The sequence below is a fragment of the Dipodomys merriami genome, unplaced genomic scaffold (genome assembly GCF_024711535.1).
Source record: "Dipodomys merriami isolate MVZ:Mamm:240054 unplaced genomic scaffold, mDipMer1.0.p SCAF_20, whole genome shotgun sequence".
In the NCBI taxonomy this organism is placed as follows: Eukaryota; Metazoa; Chordata; class Mammalia; order Rodentia; family Heteromyidae; genus Dipodomys; species Dipodomys merriami.
The window spans coordinates 29,239,551-29,254,922 of NW_027203382.1; the positions used below are offsets into that span (position 1 = coordinate 29,239,551).

The 15,372-nt window shown below is 38.3% G+C and overlaps 1 protein-coding gene across 3 annotated transcripts in view; it reads left to right on the forward strand.

Moving 5' to 3' along the window:
* Positions 1–15,372, forward strand: part of Arhgef28 (Rho guanine nucleotide exchange factor 28) — a 274,202-nt gene that overhangs the window by 51,587 nt on the left and 207,243 nt on the right. For all 3 annotated transcript variants that reach the window (XM_070031346.1, XM_070031344.1, XM_070031345.1), the window contains exon 2: positions 2,990–3,033. In XM_070031346.1, coding sequence (XP_069887447.1) covers positions 3,001–3,033 — 33 coding nt within the window. In that variant the 5' untranslated portion in view covers positions 2,990–3,000. The remainder of the gene's footprint in view (positions 1–2,989; positions 3,034–15,372) is intronic.

A 15,372-nucleotide genomic window follows, 5' to 3' on the forward strand; every position in this document is an offset into this window, starting at 1 on the left:
TACTTTCATCTGACACCGGTTCCTATTCAGTGTTAGGCTTGTTTATTTTCCTCCTTGTTAGATTTCTTTTTTTATTGGTAAGTAGTTGTACAAAGAGATTATAATCCCGTAAGTCAGGTTATGAGTACAGTACTTCTTGATCAATATCATCACTTCCATCCTTCTCCCCTATTACCTCCCCTCTCATCCTTACCTTCAAGTTGCACAATTCAGTTTTTTTAATTGTTATTATAGAGGTGATATACAGAGGGGTTACAGTTCCATAAGTCAGGTAATAAGTGTCTTTCTTTTTGGACAGTGTCACCCCTTCCTTTGCTATCTCCCAGTTCAGTTTTTACAAAATATACATTCAATATAATGACTGCATTTTCAACCTTCCTCCCTCCATTCATGTGTTCCCTCTTCGTCCTCCCCCCAAAAATGTTTCTACTTCCTGGTAGTAGATAACAGTAAATTAGTTATTCAGGGGAGTTACCTTTGGGCTTTTCCCCTAAGCATACCATCCTTCAGTCAGTGTGTTGTGTGTATACACAGAGAGCCATGTATATGTTATCATGGATGTTTATGTTTTAGATCCAGTTTCCATGTATGAGAAAAAACATGTGCTGTTATCTTTCTGAGCCAGATTTACTCCACACAATTTTTCCTAGGTCGATCCATTTCCCTGCAAATAACACTATTCTTTCTAATGAATAAATACAAATTTTATTGCATAATAATGAACCACATTTTCTTGATTCACTTATCTGTTGGAGGGCATCTGGGCTGTTTCCATAAGGCTTATTTCAAAAATGCTCTCTCCTTTCTCATTTCCTACATGTTGCAGTCTTATTTCTCCTAGTGCACTATTCTTTCCTACCCAGACTAGTAACATAGCTGTGTTTGGATACCATCTCTACTGTTTGCTAACTATGTTATCTGATGCAGGTTGCAATTTTCACCTTTGTGCTATTTCTAACAATGAACATAAAGAAGATTGTGTGTGTGAGAGAGAAAGAGTAATTGAGGAGGAAGATTATGAGCTTTTCTGACAATATTGATTCATTGCAAACCCTAATAACTATGTTGCCACATTTGATCTTCGAAGTATGAATATGAGTCATTTTTATTAGACTAATTCTCAAGGTCTTCCATTTTTCCTATGGAGGTGGTGATGCTCTTATTCCCTTAATATTGAAACTGTTGTTTCTGAAGCTCTGTCTTGTGTTGATTTTTCTTTTTCACTTGTTAATGGGTTTCTGCCATATTCTCATTGATCAATTCTTTCATATATAATTGAACTAGTTCTCTAGAAACTCTTTCCTCAACTTTATGAATAACTTTAGGTACTACTTTAAAAAAAATCAATGTATATTTAAAATGACATATTATTCACACAAGTTTCTTATCACAATACCAAAACAAATAAACTACAAAACAACTTATTTGTCTGCAAACATGAAATAGCTATAGAAAAGATACTGACATTAAGTGATTGAAAGGGATGAAAGATGAATGGGAGGGTGTTGTTCATATGGCCCTTATTTAGTCAGTTATTTATTTTTGACTATTTTCACATTTCGTTAGCCTCTGCTTCTTGTGTGGCCTTGTAATTTCAGTGATTTAACAATGAATATTCATGAAACAGGGTTTCCTTCCTATAGAGCTTCCTATAGAGAGTCTGTGGAGGTCACTGGAGATGATGTTTATAGAGTACTGAGCATAGAACTTTTCAACTGTAGTTATTACTACCTAATGGTGATATGTTTTATTTGAGTGTTGCCCATTACTGGTTTTATAAAAGGTATATAAGAGTAATTATTATCATGTTCAAAGACAAAATTAAGGTCATGTGTTTTATGTTCAATTTGTGTTTGGATATTTCATTTAGATGTATAAATATGAGAAGTGCAGAATTTTATTATTAAAGTACTGGGATATGAACTCAGGACCTCATTCTTTCTCTGCTTACTTGCTTATCTGGCACCCTACAATTTGAGCCATGCCTCTAGCCATGTTTTGTTCTGGTTAATTGGAGATGGAATCTAGTGAATGTTTCTAGTAGGGCTGATCTTGAACCGAAATCTTCTAGATTTCAGCCTCCTGAGTAACTAGGATTATAGGTGTGAGACACCTGTACCTGAGTCTAATACTTTTCTTTAGAGTTAACTAACAATACAAATTAGGATATTGTATCATCATTGTAATGTCAATGTAAGCTATTAAGACTTTTATATCTTGATATTCTTTTGATAAGATGCCCTTCCCATTTTGGAGATAAATTTAAAAATTGTAGCTGTGTGCTAAGGCACAAATCACTCCCTTGGATCTACCACTGTGGAAATAGGTTGTAGTTATTTTCTGAAGAAACATCTTTGGAAAATGTAGTATGGATTTTAAAAGCACGCCAGTGTGAAACATTTAGAAATTTCAGGTGGTGAAGCCAAGCCTTGAGAAATAAAATGACAGAGCATGACATTTATACAGAGAAAAGTGGAAGAAAAGATAGCTGTAATTGGCGTGATGGATATGAACTTGTTTGGTTATTAAAGGTGATGTAAAGGCACAGCACAGGTTAGCCATGCAGCTCTGCTGGAGAGGGCAGAGTCCACAGTGTCTACTAAGTAAAGGTAGATGTGTGGGTAAGAGTCCCCATTGCCCCACAGGGAGTAAGTCTTTTTTTAGCAGTAGATCTTCAAAATGTTGTCATGTGCCTCTTATTAGGTAAGAAAATATAAAGTTAGCATGAATCTTGATGTATTTGCCTATAAACCCAACTAATATAACAACACATGGTGTAAAACATACACAGTGGAAAAGGTTGTGACAATTAAACCTGATAGTAAAGTTTGTTAAGATACCTTTATGTTCTCTATAAAAAATGCAGTTTTCCTGAGGCATCTACTTGTCCCTCTATGATGTTGGTGACTGAGAAGTGGGTTAGAGCTCTGCTGTCTGGAGAAAGGGGCCTCCTGCAATAACCACTCTTCATTTATTGTTTGTGTTGCAGATGCAGAAGCCATGGAGTTGAGTTGCAGCGAAGTGCCTCTTTATGTAAGTCCTGAAGCACTGGGCTACAGGCCCAAGTGGCTCTTTCTTAACTGGGTGACTGGAGTGGGGGAGAAATGTTTTACTTGTTGTTTTTTTTTAAACAACACTCTGGTTCAAATGTTCATCTGGAGTTTTTTAAAAAGCTCCTGTCTTCTAAGTCTGGGTGTTAATTATATTTTCCTGAGTAATTTTTTAACTGTATAATTTTTGGATACAGAATCACTCAGTTTAGTTCTGTGGTTGATTTTTGAACATATTTTCCAATAATACCTTGGATAATAGGCAAAAAATAGATATGTCAGGGGTAGGGAGGGGGTGGATATTTGGTGACCTTGGTGTTGGCCAAAAGCATGAAATAAATATCGGAAGATAAAAGTGCCAGGACCTGTATAGAGGAAATCACAGGTTGGGGAACAGGGACAAGCCATGAGTTTTCAAGTAACCATGTATCTGGGGTAAAGGGGGTGTTTGTTCCTGCTACACCAGAGATGTCTCTCCATCCACACAATGGCAGAGAATCAAAGTTCCTTCTCCTTGGAAAGGAGCTGTGTTGGGAGGCTTTGAGCCAATGGTTTGGGTATATGTAGAACTGTGATTAGCACAAAATATCAGGGAATTAGAGAGCTCATTTAGTCAGAAGTCTTTACTGATGAAAATACATTCATCTACCTCCTACACATCTCTACTCAGCCAGCCTGCGCACCCAGCTTTCCTTCCTTCCTCCCCACATTTCTTCTTTCCTTCCACAAGCACCATTCAGACCACTATTCCCTGGAGGAAGAAAGGCTAATAAAATAAATGGATTTAAGAATAAAAATTTAAAAAGCTGCCTCTGGGCTACCCACGGATCTATATTACTCTCTTTCCCTCTCTTAATTGTGATTTACAGCTTATAAAATGTACTGTGGGCCCAGTCATAATTAAAGATAAAAAAGACTAGCCCCAGGCTAAACTCTAAAATACTTTAAAGTTTTGCTCTGTGTGTGTGTGTGTGTGTGTGTGTGTGTGTGTGTGTGTGTGTGTGTGTGTGTGTGTGTGTGTGTGTGTGTGTGTGTGTGTGTGTGTGTGTGTGTGTGTGTGTGTGTGTGTGTGTGTGTGTGTGTGTGTCTGCCTGTCTTTTCTATAGCTAAACTTGTTCCACACAGCTCTTCTTCCTCAAAACAGACAAATTGCCAGGTGCTGGTGGCTCACACCTGTAATCCTAGCTACTCAGGAGGCTGAGATCTGAGGATCACAGTTCAAAGCCAGCCCAGGCAGGAAAAGCCATGAAACTTTTACCTCCAACAAGCCACCAGAAAACCAGAAGTGGTGCTGTGGCTAAAGGGGTAGAGTGCTAGCCTTGAGCCGAAGAGCTGAGGGACAGTGCTCAGGCCCAGAGTTCAAGCCCGTCACCTACCAAAAAAACCCAACCAAACAACAACAGAAAAAACCCAGACAAATCCCCGAGTGTAATCAGGATACACTGTCATATAGCTGGTGTAGCTGTTTGTAAACAAATCTGCTAGATTAGGACTAGATCAGGGCTGGTACACATTGGCTAAGTAGACGAAATACTTAAGTAGGCCACAATATTTTATAAAATATATTTTTCTATTTAGTAAAAAATCCTGATTAGAATAAATGAAAAGTATAGAAAACTGTTAGGAAAGTATCATAATCTCACCCCATATAATTATTATATTAAAATGGGAATGTCTAGTTTAAGGTGTGAATTCTTTTTCTTATTTTATTTCTGAAACTGAGATGTAACATTGATTCATGACATGTGGGTTTGTGCCTGGGATTACATTGGTTTCCTATCAGGTTTAATTTATGTTCCTTGTTTATAATACCTGATTAATTACTTCCAAAATGATTTCCCTGTGATTTGCTTGGCATTAAAAGGCCAAGTTGATATGTGTATAGATAGGCGTGGAAAGAGCAACATGATACATTCTATGTATAAATTAATTTAGAAGAGCTCATTTGATAAATATAAAATTCTAAGTAATTTAACATTCTGTCATACTTGGCATTTTTCTTCATGGAATATAAAAAGGCATATTTTAATTTATGTTATCCTAAGTTAGATGAAATACATTCAATATATTCAACCTAATTTACTCATTTTATGTATGTGGGCTGTATCCTGCTGTCTTCCCTTAACATTTTATGTCAGAATGATTGCTAATTGGCTTAAGGCCACCTGGCCATTTGTCCTCATCCAGTTACAAGTCAGCAGGGGTAAGTTGTAATGAAAACTAGGCTTAAACCACATCCCACCAAATGAATTATTAGTGTATTAGTGCAAACATGGAACTGCATTACAACTGGGCACTGATAGTTCACACCTATAATTCTAGCTACTCAGGAGACTAAGATCTGAGGATTAAGATTCAAAGCCTGCCTGGGCAGCAAAGTCTATGAACTGAGGCCCTGGATCTTTTTTTTTTTTTTTTTTAATTTTTTTTATTGTGAAAATACTGTACAGAGGGGTTACAATTACATGGGCAAGATAATGAGTACATTTCTTATCAAGCATTGTAGCCTCCTCCTTTGTTTCCCCTTCCCATCCCTTCCCATTCACCCCCGGCCCCCACCCAATCCTCCCCCCCCCCCAACCTAAGTTGTAAAGTTCGTTTTCGACATGACAACTTGTACATCTCGTTGCAATGGGTCCACCTGTATCCCTATTTAAATGATTTGTTTTTCCCCTTCCCCTCCACAAATTATACCGACATCAAATACAGTGAAAGCAGGGGTTATACTGTGGGGGAGGGACATACAAAGCAACAAAGAAATAATCTTATAAATGCGTTAGAAACAATCGCATGAAAGAAAAAAAACATTTGAATATATATCTTAGGGTTAGGCCCTGGATCTTGTCTCTTAGTTTTTTCACTTAAGGCTGATTGGCACCATAGCTCCACTTCTGGTTTTTTGATGGTTAATTAGAAATAAGACTCATGGATTTTCCTGCCCAGGCTGACTTTGAACTTTGATCCGCCAATTCCAGCTAGGAGTAGCTAGGATTACAGGCATGAGGCACGGTGCATGGCTGTATTTTTATTTACTTGCCTATAATCTCTTTTGACTGAATTCTTGTAATATTCTTACAGTTAAAATGCACATTTGTTTCTATCTTTGGGTCACTACATAGTTCCCTTTCTAGAGAGTACAAATAACTTTATATCTAATCTATGGAGGTACTTTTTTTTTTAATGTCCAGTATCTTGCTTGGATCCATGAAGAAAATTTTTAAAAAATTATTTTCTTTTGTGTCTTATATTATTTTCTCTGAAGAATAACTAATATACAAGGGCTGGACTGTTTTATCTTTTGGGGGCATGCAGGTTGGATTCGGGAGGCATGATTTTTATTTTTGTTTTCTATTTTGTTATGTCTGGTTGTGTCTACTTTTCCATTTTGTATTTGCCAACACAGTTTTTAGTTCCTATTGTTTTTAACCGATTTGCAGTGCTTTTCACATTGTTTTTTTATGCTCACACTTTAATAATCTTTTATTTTTTCTTGTAAACATAAAGCAAAACTTAAATTATTTTTTGTCTTTCCAGAAATCTGTTTCAGAAGGAGATGTAGTTGCTGGTTCTGTCTCTTTTGCTCTAGATTTTCTTTTAAGTCTCATTTCTGTCTGCTTACTTTAGGAAGGAGATTCTGGGGATGCAGGGATGATTCTGAACACAGCCACAGACTCAATTTTTTTAATAGGCAGCAAAGTTCAGCAGCTCCCTGTGTTGCCATTGCAGGAAGGAAAACATAGACTATAATAAGATCAGAAGAGAAGCAGGGTTGGCTAGACTGGCAGCTGAGCGTTTATAATGTTGATTTGTAGAGCCTGGGATATGAACATTGCAAATCCAATTTGCAGCCTCTGGCAGCTTCCTGCCTCTGTGCTTGAAGGGCCCTGAAGGAGCAGTTCTATGCAAGACTGAGCTGTTTGTTCCCCACAGAAAAAAATAGCAGAGGTTGAAGCTTAATTTTCACAATGTTTGGCCAACTGGCACTAGGAGGTATATTTTAAGCTAGCAGAGATGTAGTTGAGAGGTTCTCCATCTTTGTAGTGAAAGCCTGAAAAAGGTACATAAGAATCAGGGCAGGTGGTCTGAGCTGTTGATTTTCTGGCACCTGGTTTAATTATACAGTTTAAAAAAATTTTAATTTGTAAGTTGTTATTATAAAGGTGATAAAGGGGTTACAGTTACTTATATCAGGTAATGAGTACATTTCTTTTTGGACAATGCCACCCCTTCCCTTGCTCTCTCCCAGTTTTACCCTTCTGTCCCACACACAAGTTGTATAGCTTAAGTGTATGTTTTCAAAAGTTGATGTTTGTTCATTGCTTTTTACATTTCATTTTCTCTAAATTTTTATGAGTCAAAGAGTGTTGTAAAACAATACTTTATTTACCTACCTAAGAATTTTCTTTTTATATTTATTTTGAATATGAATAAAACATAAAAGTTCTTCCTTGAGAAATTGTTGGTTTCAATGTTTTTCCCAATAAAATAGTTTAAAAATTTTTTTATATTGTAAAAATGCTGTGCAGAAGGGTTACAGTTACATGAGCAAGGTAATTAGCACATTTCCTATTGAGCATTGTTGCCTCCTCCTTTGTTTTCCCCCTACCATCCCTTCCTTCCTACCTCCACAACTACCCTAAAATGGTTTTAAATACCAATTCAAATGTCCCTTGTTCATTATACAGAATATAATGATAGCAGCATTGTCTAGAATAAACTAAAGGTTAATTAAAACTCTACTTCTGAAAGAACTTCCATTGGTATTTTGGTCAGTTCCTTTCAATGATTTGTTTGTGCAAGTGCACATAAGCAGTTCTCCCCTTTTTGTCCTCCCAGGTGAGTCTTTTAGTAACTTATACTGAAAGGAATCATCTGCTACGTGGTTCTCAAGGGCATCAGCGTAGCCTATGAACATTCTAGAAGTATGCTTTGTTCTAGAAGTACATCTATAGTATCTCTATAGTGGGGTTCAGCAATTTGTTTGAAGGCCTTCAAGGATTCTGATGGGTGCTAAAGCTTGAGAATCATTGACTTATTACATTTTCTCAGTATTTATCTAATCATACAGATGTATACTGACAAAACTATGATAGAAGAGTTAAAAAAATCTGGGATGTCTGCATATATGAAAATGTCACAGTGAAATATTTAAAAGTAGCAAATAAGAGAAAAAAAGAGTTGGTGGTGTGAGGGAGTACTAGACAGTACTAGACAGGGCTAATATGGAAATACAATGAAACCCCCAACATTATATGATTGATATGTGCTAATAAGAATGTGGAGAAAAATATGTGGTTTTCTACATGTTTCCCAACTCAGCCACATTTTAGACCTCCTTCAAGTCACCAGGCATAGCTCTAATTTTATTTGTTTTTAATGAATGGGTCTGGATCAAACTACTTTCCTGTTGATCTTTGGTTCTTGGCAGCTACGAACAATTATTCCCAGATATCTGTGTCTGTAATGTCTTTGTAGACTGTTATACACTCACCTCTATGGGGTGGATCACCAAGAGTGGAATTGCTAGAGGAGATGCATGCTTATTTGCCTGTTTCACATTTTCAATGGATCACTTTGCGAATGAGATATAGCCGTTCACACAAATTTTGCAAGTATTTAATGCCTAGGTTTCTAGACATCTTTAAATATAAACTGATAGTTTTGGAATTAGTTTGGCAATGAATTTTCACTTTTCAAAGCATGATAATATGTTAAATTTTACATATTGATCAAGTTTATAAACATTTTTGAAAAAGGCTTTGCTTTAATTTTCTTTCTCTTATTTTTCCTGTGGTAGCTTATTTCTGCTGTTTTTCAAATTCTGGCCAACATGAACAGCTACCTCATGGAGATTTTCTTTTTATAGTATCTGAAGCAGGTTACTGTTGGCCTTTGTGTGTGGATTCTTGCTCTTTTCTACCCCTATGGCACATTGCACAGAAGTGAATTGCAGCAGGGGATTGAGAGGTGTACAAGCTTTCCTTTCTCTGGTAGTAGAGATTTTTGTTGCCAGTTGGATCTAAGTTGCTTCCCAATTCCCTTCACATTTGTTAATATTATTTATTCTTTTATTCTAGTCCCAATAACCTGCTGTGTTTGGTCCCAAGAAAATCCACTGTCTTAACTGAAGGTGTAAAATTTGGTGTTGAAAGATTGGATCCCTACTTGCTTAGGTGACTGGGCTATATCTTTCCCCATTCAACCTTTCCCATTTTCAGGGTCCTTATGTAGCTCCCTTGACTACCTGGCTGAACGTTCTTTGAGACCCAGCCTTTTTCAGGCCGAAGGACGAGGTCCTGGGCTGACTGGTCAGACTCTTTGAGTTCTAGGATCATTTCCTAGCTGAAGGAAGCAGCTTCCTATTGAGGCGATAAACGACTGGGGGTGGGGAGGATGACTTTGTTTTGTGCCCACTGGGCAGACGCCTTCATCCGGACTCCCACAAGGATTACATGTGGTGTCTGGTTCCTGCTGAAGGAAATCCTGCCTTCCACATGCGTCCCTTCTTGTTTGTGACTCTCGAGTCCCCAGCTGGGCTGCCTGTGATTGGTCTCTCTTGACCCTCACTTGGAATCTTTGTGGGACGTCTCTGGGACCTTTTGCCATGAGGACATTAAGTCTCCAGATGAGAGAGCAATTTACTTAATTTGACTGGTTTTGGATTTCCAAATACTGTATCAAAAGTCATAGAGTGATTTTTTTTTTTTTTGTGGGGAGGGGCTTTGGAAAGTTTGTTATCTTTAGCTTCTCCCAGAAGCCTGAGGTTTCCTCAGTTGACTGGTTGATGTGACTTCCCCAATTCCTGTCACCATGACTCTGAGGCACTCAGAGGTACCATTTTGGATTTTCCTTCTCTAAAGTCTCCCTTGACTGTCCAAACATGGAAATATTCCCACTACAACAACAACAACAACAACAACAACTACTACTACTACTACTACTACTATTACTTCTTGTACTACTACTACTACTACTTCTTGTACTACTATTACTACTACTACTTCTTATACTACTACTATTACTACTACTACGAAATTATCTTTAAGTAGTTGTATACATAGGAGATGATATTCAACAAAGCAGTTTATGAATATAATGCATCTTGGTTAATGTTACCCTGGCCCCACTTCTTGAAGCGCCATACTTTTCTCATTTTGTCCTGATAGAGGATAGTGCTGGTAACCAAGTTCAGGAAAATCCAAACCTTTTAATGAGTATATGTTAACATAAGCCTGTGTCCAGTAATTGATTATCATTTGGCCCAGCAATCTCCTCAGCTCAGTTTAATAGAGATTTCATTAGCTCAGGGCTCAGGATGTCTGGGCAAGATGATGTCTTTAAAAATTATATGCCAGTACAATCAATTCTAGCTTAGAGGGTAGAATCCTGAGATGCTTTGGCCCGAAATCAACTTCTGGATCATCTGTTCACTTTTGCAAACTTGTTTTAAGCAGGTTATATTAAGATTACCTGTGTCTTGAATTAAACACAGTGACATGAACATCTCACCTAATTACTACCTGTTGGGCATCTCTGCCAATATTGTTAAAGCTGTGCTTGCTGAGGTGGCTCTCTTTGGTGGCTCTTGCTTTCTATTGACTTAACTCGACCTTTTCCTACCCTCTCAGCTTGACCTTGCTTTTATCTTTTTGCTTGTTTGCCTTTGGAGGGTGCAAAGAAATTCCAAGGCAGCATGTTCCAGCCAGAGAAGAGAGAACCAGAGTGACTATTTTCTTCTGCTTGGCCAAAAGCCACAGATATCAATTTCTATATTGACTCGAGCTCCCTAACTATTGCAAGCGATACCTTGATAGGAGCAGAGGGGAAAAAAATCTCTTCATAAATTCTAGCAAAAGCTGTGATATAGAAACTTCCTATAATTCCTCCACTAGCTGCATCACTGTGCACATTCCAAATGAAACAGTCCCCTTCTCAGCACTGTGGCACTCTCTCCTCTTACCATCACTGACATGACAGGATCCTTGGAAAAGGCCCAAGGTAGAATATATAGTCACAGGAAACAACAGGAAGAACTAGCTCCAACCCCATTTTTTATTTTTTAATTTTTATTTTTTGGTCAGTCGTGGGGCCTGAACTCTGGGCCTGGGCGCTGTCCCTCAGCTCTTCAGCTCAAGGCTAGCACTCTACCACTTGAGCCACAGCACCACTTCCGGCTTTTTTCTGCTTATGTGGTGCTGAGAATAGAACCCAGGATCTCATGCATGCAAGGCAAGCATCTACCACTGAGCCAACTTCCCAGCCCCATCCAACCCCATTTTTGAAGGGATTTCTTTGTGGGTATTAGCCTGGTAGGAACACTTCTTAAAGTCTGATAGTGCCATCCTTAACTATATTTCAGTGACAGCCATACAATTTGGGGTAATGTACAGCCTTAGATTTTTCATAAGAACATAAAGCCATTGACATTTTTGTTTTTTTTTTTTTAATTTTTAACCATGTATTACCATCTAAGCAAGGACTTTAGGCCTGATAGATATGGGTTATTCTCTGGGGGAACTCTCAAGAGAAAAAATAAGAAGTGATCGAGTTAGAATGTTTTATTTACATAGTAGAGGAAGCTAGCTCTTCTAAAAGTGTGATAATAACTATACTACCTCATCAACAACCCTACTGAGGGTATGTGTGATTTGAAAAGTTGTCTCAGCTCACTTTGTAATCCTCCTCATTACTTGGTACAGTGTGGCTTTGACCCTGTAATTTTATTGAAACTGATCTTATAAAGATCATTCATTTTTTAAAATTTCTTTAATCTATGGTGAATTTATGAGTGGAGAAAAAGGTCCCAGGCTCCCACTTTTCCACAGTCCATTTGGGAGTGGGGAGAGAATGGAGAGGCAAACAAAATACAGTGAGAATTGCAGATAGTGGTATGTGTTAAGGCCAAACAACTCTGCTCTATTGTATAGCATTGCTATCTTTAGGTTGCTATGCATATGCCATTAGATAGAGAGATCCAGGATCCCCTGGAAAGGGATTAGAATGGACCTCACATATTTGAGGGGCAGGAAAAGACCTGTGTGGCCAGTGCTTTATGAGAGTGAGTAGAGGCAACAGGTCAGAGGTGGGCGGGACCAGGACATGATTGGCTGGAGTTGTTTAAGTAATGTATGAAATGAGTCGGGTGGGGCTCTGCAGGGGAGATTTGGGTCTGATTTACAGGGAAAAATGCCTCATTTGGGACCAGGTGCCCTGCTGGCTGCCCTATCTATATCTTTTCCCCAGGCTCTTTCTTGTCTCCCGCTAGTCCAGCTCACCTGTCCTCCTTATTCTCAGCACAGCTGCTCCCTGAGGATGCCTGTGTGTGGCCCTGACTTCCACACAGGCTGCCTCTTCTCTTTGTAGCAGTTCTGTTTGTCATTACCACTCAGTTATCCAGCCTTGACTTTGAATCCAGTTTGACTACAGCAAACCCTGATCAATGTCACCCCTTCCATCATTCTACCTCTATTTCTGCCTACCTAACCCGATAAAATTATTTTGTATCTTGAGAGCATCATTAATAAAACTGGTGAGCATGTGATAAATACACTAAATGGTAGACTTGAGTTCAGATTTTCATAGAGGAGATTTTTTTGAAGTTGGAGTACTTTGTGTGTTCTTGAATTTGAAAATACATTTATACATAGATAGTAGAGGTTAAATAACTTCTAAAACAGGTGATATTGTGTCAGAAAGCTCTGAGTGAATTCAAGAAGCATTCCTCCAGGAGAAACGGGAAAGAAAATGGGTCAAACTATGGTGGTTTTAAGTTGACTCATAACAAGATGTCAGTGGAATATCTTTTCGCAGATGACTAGAATTGGAAAATAGCCATTAAATTACCACCATCCCTTTATTAAAGAATGGGGAGGGCTGCAGCTTCATTTTTAGAACTGTTTGTTGTTGATAAGTAATGATCAGTATCTTCGAATTCCATTAAGTAGTAGATAAAGTATGGTGCATTAAAAAAAAGCTCCTCCTCTGTCATTCATAAGCACTCGCATTTAGAGACTGTTACATGCATGGGAGTCACACACATAATCTTTTGAGATTGGCTTTTTCTTTTCCATTTGGCATAATTCCCTGAAGTTCTAGCCAATTTATTTTATTTTTTTATTTTTGTCAGTCGTGGGCTTGAACTCTGGGCCTGGGCACTGTCTCTTGGCTCTTCAGCTCAAGGTGAGTGCTCTACCCCTTGAGCCATGGTGCAACTCTCGGTTTTCTGGTGATTAATTGGAGGTAAAAGTCTCACAGACTTTCCTGCCCTGGACTGGCTTTGAACTGTGATCCTCAGATCTTAGCTTCCTGAGTAGCTAGGATTACAGGCATGAGCCACCAGCACCTGGTGGCGCCAATTTATTTTTTTAATGTGTCAATGTTTCATTCTTCCTTTTTTTTTTTTTTTGGTTGGTTGTGGGCCTGAACTCTGGGCCTAGGCAATGTCCCTCAGTGCTTCAGCTCAAGGCTAGCGCCCTACCACTTGAGCCACAGTGTCACTTCCGGCTTTTTTTCTCTGCTTATGTGGTGCTGAGGAATCGAACCCAGGGCCTCATGCATGTAAGGCAAGCACTCTACCACTGAGCCACCTCCTAGCCCCTGCTTCATTTTTTTTTGTTGAAGAGTAGTTTTCCTTGATATGAGTGGAGGATATTAGTTTGCTTCCAAGTTTTGGTTATTGTAAGTAAAGCTGCTGTCGTTAGTTATATAAAAGTTTTTGTTTGAACATGCTTTTCATTTTTGTGATGTAAATGTCTAGGAGTGTGTTTTCAGGAGTTTGTATCAGTATATATTTAGTTTGTAAAAAAACTGTCAAGTGGGGCTGGGAAGGTAGCTTAGTGGTAGAGTACTTGCCTCGCATGCATGAGGCCCTGGGTTTGATTCCTCAGCACCACATAAGCAAAAAGATAAAAGCCGGAAGTGGCGCTGTGGCTCAAGTGGTAGAGTGCTAGCCTTGAGCTGAAGAGCTGAGGGACAGCACCCAGGCCCAGAGTTCAGGCCCCAGGACCAGCCCCCCCCCCAAAAAAAAAAAAACCAACAAAGAACTATCAAGCTATACCATTTTACATTACTGCCACCAGTGTGTTGTGTGTGTGTGTGTGTGTGTGTGTGTGTGTGTGTGTGTGTGTGTGTGTGTGTGTGTATAGATAGATAGATAGATATAGACATAGATAGATAGATATAGATATATGAGCAATGCAATTTCTTTACATTCATCTGAACACTTCATATTGTTACTCCTTTTTTAAAGTTGTAGCTCATTCTATTCCCTATTTTTCCATTTTGTGTTCTGATAAGGGATATGTACCACAAAATGATTATTTCAGCCATTTTAAAGTAGATAGTGTTAAGTACACTCACCTTGTTGTGAAGCCATCCCTATTATTCATCTGTGGGATCTTTAGGCACTTGCTGCCATTGCTTTATCCCTTGCAGCCTTGGAGTCTAAACTCTACTCTAAACATGTTAGTGTTACAGCTATCTGTTTGAGTCCTTGCTTTCAAATATTTAGGAATTCAGCTAGAAACAATTGCTGGGATCGTATAGTGATTCTATGTGTAACTTTTTAAGAGCTGCCAAACTGCTTTACACAGCAGTGGTACCATGTGAGTTCCACCAGCAATGTCCATGTGATCTATCTTTTCTCCTCACCAACACTTATTTGTTTTTGTTCTTTTTTGGATAAAAGCCAACCTAATGGGTATGAAGTGTTCTAATACAGATTTTGATAAAGATGTAAACTGATTATGTAGCCATACTAGCATAGGCATTTTGAATGAGGTTCCTTCAAATCATTTAAATTACAACTAGCTTTCACCCTATCTCAGGGTGAGATTTTAATTAACGATGTGTCACTATGAAATTATAGGCCTTCTTAGTATTCAAATATCTTTGGATCCTGATTTGAAATATGACATTTAAATGGTGAGTTTAAAGATTCCTTTAAACCTGTTCAGGTTGAAAAGTGAATTAAGATATAAATATAAATATATATGACCCCAATTGGAAAACTGTTGTTCAGAAGGGGGAGTTAGAGTGGTGATCACTATGTATTTCATGGTTACTCTGTGGCCAAATTATTTGAATGGTGCTTAAGAGAAAATCAAATTCCATTGTGTCTTACAAATGAAATTCAGAGGTTTATTTCTAGAATTTAGGATTTGTGGATCCTCTTTATTATTTTGATTCCTAAGAGAGGAATCTTAGATTTGTAAGAAGTAAAAGTTGCCCAGGCAACCTTTCTAGATGCAAAACTCTAGTAGAATCAGAAAGCCCAGATGTGAGGTAACTGGAGAAGTGGAGGGAGATGATTTTTGTACGTGAG